We start from the raw sequence: 9,211 nt of genomic DNA, 5'->3' as shown, positions 1-9,211 counted from the left end.
ATGAATAACTAGTTAAGAACAGCTTATGTAAGAAGGTTTTACTATATTTACAATAACTTTTAAAATATTTTTAATGTCGACCCTCTGAGATGAAAAAAGCTAGCTAGTCAGAAAATACAAAACATCATTTAGTTATCCAACTGCAACAATAACTGAAATCAGGTAATCAATCAATTCTCATCAAATGAGAAAATTTGCCCAATATTTGAAACAGTTGAAATCAATTTCAGTGTATCCTCCGTTAATTCATTGTAAATATAGTTTTATTTTTTTGATGAAGAGCCAGTAGGCAAGTTGCAGTTCTGACCAAAAACGGTTTTTCTCAAACATTATACCAAGCTATATATACATTATATACCATTATAAAAACCAATTGCGTAATTATATAGTTTTTACATTGCTACACTTTTTCTCTTTCACTCTCAGTAGAGTTTAGCTAACACTTGTGTAAAAGTTTTCTCAAGTGTTCCAAGGTTACAAGTCATATCGTGATACTGGTGCATATATGAATAATACATAAATATTATATAAATGATGTCCAGATAACTTAATAAACAACAGTTCATGCAGATAACACTTGTATGCCATTGAATTATCATGATTTGTGCTAACAGGGACTAGAATATTTGTATCATATCGCTAGTGTATCTTCAACAAAATTTCTATAGTAAATGAAATAGTTACTAAATGTTATGATGATTTAAAATCATTACTCAAAGGCGTAAAGTCTTCTAGAAGACAAAAATTATTGGTAGTAGCAGAGTTTTAAAATCATGAATTTAATTTTGGCAGCATATCAGGTGTGTGAGTAAACCGTTTGCCAATACTTTGTATATCACTAATTAATAGTTGTTTACATCAAGAGTGTCTAAGATATTGGTATTATGCTGCTAATTGATTCTCAACAAAGTTTTATAACAGTAACTAGCAGTATAAGTAAGTATAACATCAACTATTTCGAAGGTTTTTAGTCAGTATCCAAGATAAAAGTGTCTTCTGTAATCGAAAAAAATTATTCTGAGAACTTTACAGAGTAATGATTTCAGCGTTGTCACACATTTTGTCAATAATTCTCCTAACTAAACTGATCTACTATTTCAACAATGTTCTTTGAAATCTTTATAAGTACTATATACTTATAAATCCTACTTAATATTTATACATACTATAAATATATTTTATCTGAACAATAAAATAGGTGGCAAGTTCTGAGCAGAGTATCAATGAAAATACTTTGTATGAAGGAAAATATTTTTAAAAGTGTTACTTTGTGTTATGTAGGATTTGTAGGTAGAATGGATTGCAAGTGTGTACATGTCTGTATAGAACAGTTAAGTCTTATTCTGAGATGTTTACAGAAAATATAATGAAGTTCAATTCCCACATTCAAACCGTAACGTTGGCAACTTTTGTAAAATTTCACATGTATACAATCTACTGTATATCATCAGCTTTGTGTTTTCTTAAAATACCTCACAAACTATACATACTCACAGAAATATAATTATGATTCTATATGCATTTGTGGTGGATTTGCTCATAAAAAAACAAGAACCTGACTTTTGATGTTTTTTTCATATTACTAGTTAGATTTGATACTAAATAATTGTGTCATTGCCTTTGAATACCCCACATAATTGTGACGGCTACTCTATTATACTACTGTAAGACTAGTATACTACAAAAATTCATTAGTTTTTCGATTAAAGTCCATTTTCAAAATGTTTTGCAGGATTTCCATTACTCTAGACCAGGTGTGGGCAACTGGGGCCCCTAGGCCACCTGTGGCCCTTTGTCCATTTTTCGGTTGGTCTTTAACGCGTAAGATGAGTAAAAAGAATTATAGGCATTCTGATTAGCGCAGCATAGGTTTGTTGACAAATTACTTTATTATATTAAAATTTAATATGTGTACAAACATTTCAATTTGTAAATGTAGTAGCACCAATATAGACAAGGTTGATTAACTATTTTCCTTTTTGCCAAATGGAGAATTTTTCTATCAGAAATTTGAAATTCCTTATATGAGTTACTGCGTTATAAATCATAAATTTGTTCTGGGGAATTCTTTAGATGACTTAGAAATTTCACCACAAAATACACGGCCTAGCTTTTACTTCTGGAATATAACCAGAGACACTTGACAACATGGCTTCGACATCAGTGGACAGGAAAAAAACAGATCATTCAATACAGATTGGACTGAGAAGTTCTTCTTCCATGAAGTAGCAAATAAACCAGTGGGCCAAATCTGTTCTAAAACAATATCTATAAACAAGCAATCAAACCTCACCAGACATTACAATACAAACCACTCAGACTATGATAGAAGATATCCAACTGGAACTGTCAGAAGAAAGGAGCATCTACAGAAGTTGTTACAGCAAGTGTGTGGTCAGATGAATATGATGAGATCTGCAACTTTTATTCAGAAATTATGCACTGTTGCTAGTTACCAAGTAGCTCACATTCTTGGTAAAGCTATGGCTCCGTATAGTGAAAGTGAGACTATTAAAGAATGTATGCTGAACAATGTTAAAACACTATTTCCTGACAAAAAGATACCATGAGGCTAAACAGGGAGTGCAGCTCTCACGAAAAACTACCACCAACTGAATTTGAACTAATGCAGAGCACTTAACAGAGAAAGTTGTGAATGACTTGAAATAATGTACTTATTTTACTTAGAAAAACTCGCCAAATCCTGGACAGCCCTGCTTATGCAGCACCGCTTACCGATCTCAGGGAAATCTCTCTTACACTGGAAAAACCACCAAACTTGGGAGCAGTGTTGCTCCCGTAACTTGGCCAACAGGGTTGAAGAAATATTTGTTGCACTAGAAAAAAAACTCATCAAACTCTGGAGCAACGTTGTGTAAATGTTTTGTGCGACCTTCACTTCCCTCCACTAGTACAAGACTCGGTGCATGAGTTTATACATATATTTTCTGCTTAGTTCATAAGTTGTACAATAATGCTCAAGTAACAGGCAATGACCAGGCCCAGAACAGCTCTGTTTTTCTAAACAAATCTTTGAGCTTAGACAGCTAGTAGGCTCCACATCCATTCTACTTGGCTGGACCTGGCACGGATTGGTCCTGGTCTTGACTCGGCACGGCTCTGGCTTGACTTTGGGCTTGGCTAAATGTAAGGAGACTCCATCAACCACACACTCTCCTCCATTGGCGATGAAGGTCTCCAATGTATGCCCTGAGGGAGCACCAGTTGGGCCAGGGCTTCATGTTGGCGGGCTCCATAGCGAAAGCGCTCTACCTCCTCCAGCAGTACCTGGCGCTTCCGGCCCTCCCAAGTGTCTCTGCCGTAAGACCGTCTGCATCGACTCAGCAGCCCTCGTCCACTTCTAGGTGTCTTGTGCCAATAACCAGGCTTGGCTGCGCTGCGTCTGCAGGAGGATATGGCAAGCTGGAGTCTGTCCCACTATCTCTGCCAGCGTGGTGGATTTACGCTGGCTTCTTTGGATCTGAAGGTAGTCGTTCCCGGCCCGTACAGCGTCAGCCAGCATGGGCGTACGTACGGCCAACAGATGTTGCTGTAGGGCAGGGTCCCTTAATGAGCTGCAGAAGGTTTCCATAACCATACTATTTTGGTGTTGATTCAGCAGGTCCCTATACCAATTGCTCGACCTCCATAGCATGCTCATGAAGTGCCGTCCTTTCCTCTCGCCTAAGGGCGTAGAGCTGGCTTAGCGCCTGCCTGGCGGATAGCCCGAATCTTGTTTGGAGGGCATCTAAAATGGCCTCCTAGTCCTCCGCCCATCCACAGTCCTCAGCATAATTGCCCAGTGCTTCCCGGAGGTGCAATAGGGTTGCTCCTTCCGTCTACTGGTTGGCATCGGCTACCTCCGTGAAGCGAGCAATGAACTACTCCACATTTCCCTTTCCAATGTACTGAGGAGTCCTAAAACGCGGTGCCGGTTCCTGAGCCCTTGGCATCAGTAGTACCCATTCTAGTGCCTCGACTGGTCGGTCGGGTCCCTGATCAGCACTTATTGCTCTCCTATTGGTCATTTTGGGCTTTCAGTAGGTTTCTGCTCTCTTCCCAGAGCAGTGCCTCTACTGTGTCCATGGCTGCTGGCTCCTTTCTCCTTTCCGGGGTTCTGCCTGTCGAAAGGTCTTCCGGTAGAAGCTTGTTGCCTCCTTAGGCAAGTCCTGTCGGAGCCTTTAGTAGGTTTCTGCTGCCGGAGCAGTACATCCACTGGGTCCGATACTGCAGAGCTTGCCGCAACTCTCTCTGTGGTTCTTCCTGTAGGAAGTTCTTCCAGTACGAGCATGCTGCCTCCTCAGGTAAGTCCTGTCGGAGCCTGTAGTAGGTTCCTGCTCCTGGAGCAGTGCATCTACTGGGCCTGAAACCGCATTGCTTTCCACAGCTCTCTCTGGCTTTCTTCCTGTTGTCAGGAAGTTTTTCTAGTAAGAGCAGTGTCTCCGTTTTTCAGGCAGCCCAGTTTATCCAGAGTCCAGTGATCCTCCCACTAACCAGTGATCCTGATGCGAGTCCTGTGGTGGAGTTCTTGGAATTGTCAGCGATCCCACTGCTGCCACCAGTGTAAAGGTTTTGTGCGATCTTCACTTTTCCCCACTAGTATAAGCCTCGGTGCATGAGTTTATACATATATTTTCTGCTTAGTTCATAAGTTGTTCAATAATGCTCAAGTAACAGGCAATGAACAGGCCCAGAACAGCTCTGCTCCTTTACACAAATGTTCGAGCTTATATGGCTAGTAAGTTCCGTCTCCGTTCTGCTTGGCTGAAACTGGCATGGCTCAGCCTGGTCTTGACTCGGCATGGCTCTGGCTTGGCTTTGGGCTTGGCTAAATGTAAGGGAATGCCATCCACCGCAGTTGCTCATACAACATGGCTTCTCGAGTTCTGAGAAATTTTTTTCCACCACACACTCAAGCAATGCAAATGATGCTGTCTCTAGCACATGGTCCGCAAAAGATCTAGAATGTTCCTGCTTCTAGACTCACTCTTGTAAAGCCGGATCCTTGACCTCACCACTGCCAGCGGTGTAAATGAAACTGCTGGTTTCATTCACTTACCACAATACAGTCGAGCAATAACACCAGGTGTTCAACTCCAATGATGTATGCATGTACTTATTGTAGAGTTTTTTGGAAACTCTAGGTTTTGAATTCACTCAGGATTTTAAGAGAGACGATTTCACTGGTTAAGTGTGTGGTTCACAATCTTTATTTTTACCGTGAAACCTGAAATAACATTTCAGTACCATTTCTATACCAACTTGCAAAGCACAATAATTATGAATGCAATAAAGTATGAAAAGTTACAGTACAATATCAAGTAAAAGTACTGAACATCAAATGAAAAGTGACAAGAAACAACATAACATGGTATAATAAAATAAAATAGCATATGCAACTAACCTGTAATCTCTAATAAATAATCCTTCAGTAATTGACAATTGAATAATTAAGAGTAATTATTCAAATCTGGCTGCCTTCTACAGAAGTTAGAAAGCGTCACGCTATGCGTTGAGCAAAACCTTAGCTTATGACTCAACGCCGGCAACTATCATTGGTCATCACGTATTAGGCCAATTTGACTTGGCCTCAACTCTAGGAATGCTAAACTAATAAAATTTTCCTACACTCCCATCTAAATTTCTTAAATTTATTGCAATAGGCCTTCATAGTTTTTGTTTGTTTTTGGTTTATTGATTTTTGATTAATTCACACTAAATTATGGAAAATGAATAATCTTACATGATATATAGTTGCTAATCTAAGTGCTCAGCAAAACTACTACACTGTGTACTGACCTCTGCAGAACAGTTGGTGGGTGCATGGGTAAACCTTTTTTATCAAGAAATCGGTTCCCTGTTTTGATTTTTAGGTTGCGCACCAAGCCGTCTGAGCCTGAATAGTTTCAGTCACTCTACCTAGCTTCCAATCATTTCTAGCTGCCTGGTTGTCTTTGACAATGACAATGTCTCCTTTTTTGACATTTGGTCTCGTCCTTGTCCATTTCTGACAAATTGTTATGCTGTTTAGGTACTCTGTTTTCCATGTTTTCGAGAACTCTTCTGCAGCTGCTTGGGCTATCTTCCACCGTTTGCTGCTATACAAATCATCTTCGGTGAAGTTTCCAGGCGGTGGTGCCAGTAATAATTGACTTTTCATGGTCAAGATATGATTAGGTATAATCACATGATCCTTGGGATCGCTTGTCGAGGTGGCGGTCAGGGGCCTACTGTTGATGATGTTCCCTGCTTCATAGAAAAAAGTTCTTAGGGTTTTGGTGTCTAGTTTGTTTTTCAGCTTAAAGGTCATTGCATTGAGTACTGCTCTAACCGAACGAATCATCCTTTCCATGGCTCCTCCTTGATGACTTGCCTCAGGTTAGTTGAATTTGAAATGAATGCGGTTCTCTAGCAAGTATTGCTTAGTTTCCTTACTGGTTATCTCTAATTGCTTTTCAATTTCATTCTTTGCTCCAACAAAATTAGTTCCATTGTCACAATATATTGTTTGAACGGGCCCTCTTAAGGCCATAAAGCACCTCAGGGCTTGTATTAAAGTGTCTGCGCTCATGTCGTCTAAGACCTCTATATGAACTGCTCTAGAGTAGAGACAGGTTATCAGAAGTCTCCATCTTTTCAGCGCTGTGCGCTTGTCCTTCACGTAATAAGGTCCAAAGGTGTCGATTCCAATGTTTGTGAATGTAGGAGTAGCCTCCATCCTTTCTTTGGGGAGTTCTCCCATAAGTTGTGTCTCTGGTGCCTTTCTTAGTCTAGCACAGCCTACACACTGGTTAAGCACGCGCTTTACCACACCACTTCCATTTACCATCTATATCCGAGCATCTCTAATTGCTGCGAGTGTGCTTCTCCTTCCTAATTGTGGTATTTGTTTATGGTAATGCACTGTCAAAAGATATGCTAGGTGAGAGTTCTTAGGAATGATGATAGGGTATTTCTGCTGATAACTCAGTGTTGAAGCACTGGCTCTCCCACCAACACGAACTTGACCTTCGTCATCAATCTTAGGGTTGAGCTTGATGAGAGACTTCTCCTTCTCCTTCATAAGATAACTCTCTACTTGCGCCATCTTTAAGATAAGTGCTTCAGCCTCTTTCAGATCATTGGTTTTCAACTATTTGTACATCCACTGTTTCTGTTTGACAAAGCACTTTAGCAATGCTATGCTGTGCACTAGTTTCTTCCAACTACTGAATCGAGTGAATTTTCTCGATATGCTTGGTGTGTTGAAAGTAGCCATGGTAACTAGTCCCTTTTTTCGCACTTCTGGGTCAGATTCATCAATGTTTATTGAAATCTAGCGCAACGGGGTCTCGGAGAAAGGAGGGCCCATTCCACCACATGTCATTATCAATGATTTCTTTAGCACTTATTCCACGAGAAGCCATGTATGCTGGATTGAATTCTGTTGGAACGTAATTCCATTGTTTGGGTTCAGTTGTCTTCCTAATTTCACTTATCCTGTTGGCAACATACAGATGGAACTTTCTGACATCATTGGATATGTACCCCAGCAATATTTGATAATCACTCCAGAAAGTTTCTTTGTCTACACTAAGCTTTAACTCCTTCCTTAGCACATTGGCGAGGCGAGTTGCAGTTACAGCTCCCTGCAACTCAAGCCTAGGAATAGTGGGCTTTTTTAGTGGGGCTACTCGTGATTTGGCTTAGATCAGGTTGCACGAAATTTTTCCGCTGTCATTAACCTGTTTAATATATGAGCAAGCTCCATAACCATTCAGACTTGCATCACTGAAGTAATGCAATTCAGTGCTCACTATGTTGGTTTCTGTTTTGAAACATTGTGGTATGCTCAATGCTGTTAGATTGGTTATTTCAGTTCTCCAATCTTCCCATTTTTGTTTGTCATCCGGACATATGAGTTGGTCCCATAGTTGTTCTGAGGCAAATACTTTCTGGAAAATTTGCTTTCCTTTCAAAACCAAAGGTGAAATGAGCCCCATAGGGTCGTAAATTTGAGCTATGGTTGAGAGTGTGCCTCTTTTAGTTGATGGTTTGTTTTGTAGTTCTGGGATGCCAAAGTGAAAGGTGTCAGTCTCTAAGCACTATTTCATTCCAAGCGTTCGTTCACTAGGAAGTGTTTCTGTGAGTAAGTCTATAGCTTTAGTAGATTCACCACGCTCAGAAATAGGTACTGTGGCTAGTACTTCCTTGTTATTAGAGAGAAACTTGTGTAGTCTTATGTTCCCTTTTGAGCACATTTCTCTTGAGGCTGTGATTAGGCCTTTAGCATCTTCAGCAGTAGCAACGCTCGTTACACCATCGTCCACATAAAATTCATTCTGTAAAAACTTTGAGGCAAGTGGGGAGAGGGACTTGTAGTCATTGGCTAACCTTTGTAATCCAAAGGTTGCCACACCTGGTGATGATGTTGCACCAAACAGGTGGACCTTCATTTTAAACTCTTTGACCTCACCCCCATCATTCATCCACAGAAATCGTAAGTAGTCTCTGTGCTTCGAACTACCAGAAAGTTGTAGTACATTTGCTGAATGTCGCATGTTATTGCTACAGGCTCTCGTCGAAATCTGATTAGTATGCTAAGTAAGGAGTTGATGTGATCTGGTCCAGGTAACAGCATGTCATTTAATGAGACTCCATCGAACTTGGAACTTGCGTCAAAGACCACTCGAAGTTTTCGTTTCTGTTTATGTCTGACACCAAAATGAGGTATGTACCATACTTGAGCCTCCGCAGCAGCCGATGTTGCCTCTTCAGCATGCCCTGCCTTGATCAGGTTGTTCATAAATGTTGTGTATTTGCATTTGTATTCGAAATCTTTGGAGAACTTTCTCAGCAAAATGTGTAGACGATGTTCAGCTTGTTTCTTGTTATTGGGTAATATAGGTAATGGTGATTTGAATGGCAAAGGCATGACATAATTTCCAGCTGCATTCTGCTGAGTTGATGTCTCTAAAATTTTTGTAAATTTGACATCGTTTTGAGATAAGTATGATTCCTCATTTGTGTCTTGGAAGTCTCTTTCCAGGATATTTAGCAACCGTACATCTTTGGACGTGTCTGCTTTATAGGCTGTTTTTCTAGATTTGTAGATGGTTTCTAGTGTACCTCCACACATAGTCCACCCAAATAGCGTTCTTACTCCATAAGCTTTGCCCATTTTTCCATTAACTGCTGGTCTTGTTTCTAAAGGCTGAATTACTTCGGTGGC

General features: G+C 40.2%; 2 protein-coding genes across 2 annotated transcripts; both read right to left on the bottom strand.

Moving 5' to 3' along the window:
• Window positions 1–6,379: 6,379 nt before the first annotated feature.
• Window positions 6,380–6,829, bottom strand: LOC137390478 (uncharacterized). Its single transcript, XM_068076806.1, has one exon. It carries the CDS (start codon window positions 6,827–6,829, stop codon window positions 6,380–6,382), a length of 450 nt encoding a protein of 149 aa, XP_067932907.1.
• A 1,255-nt stretch (window positions 6,830–8,084) lies between these two features.
• On the bottom strand, window positions 8,085–8,468 carry LOC137390477 (uncharacterized). Its single transcript, XM_068076805.1, has one exon. The coding sequence runs from the start codon at window positions 8,466–8,468 to the stop codon at window positions 8,085–8,087; it is 384 nt and encodes a 127-aa protein (XP_067932906.1).
• Window positions 8,469–9,211: the final 743 nt, after the last annotated feature.

This window comes from Watersipora subatra, chromosome 3 (assembly GCF_963576615.1).
Source record: "Watersipora subatra chromosome 3, tzWatSuba1.1, whole genome shotgun sequence".
NCBI lineage: Eukaryota > Metazoa > Bryozoa > Gymnolaemata > Cheilostomatida > Watersiporidae > Watersipora > Watersipora subatra.
Note: the sequence above shows the minus strand (reverse complement) of the source record. Positions and strands in the feature narration are given on the sequence as shown.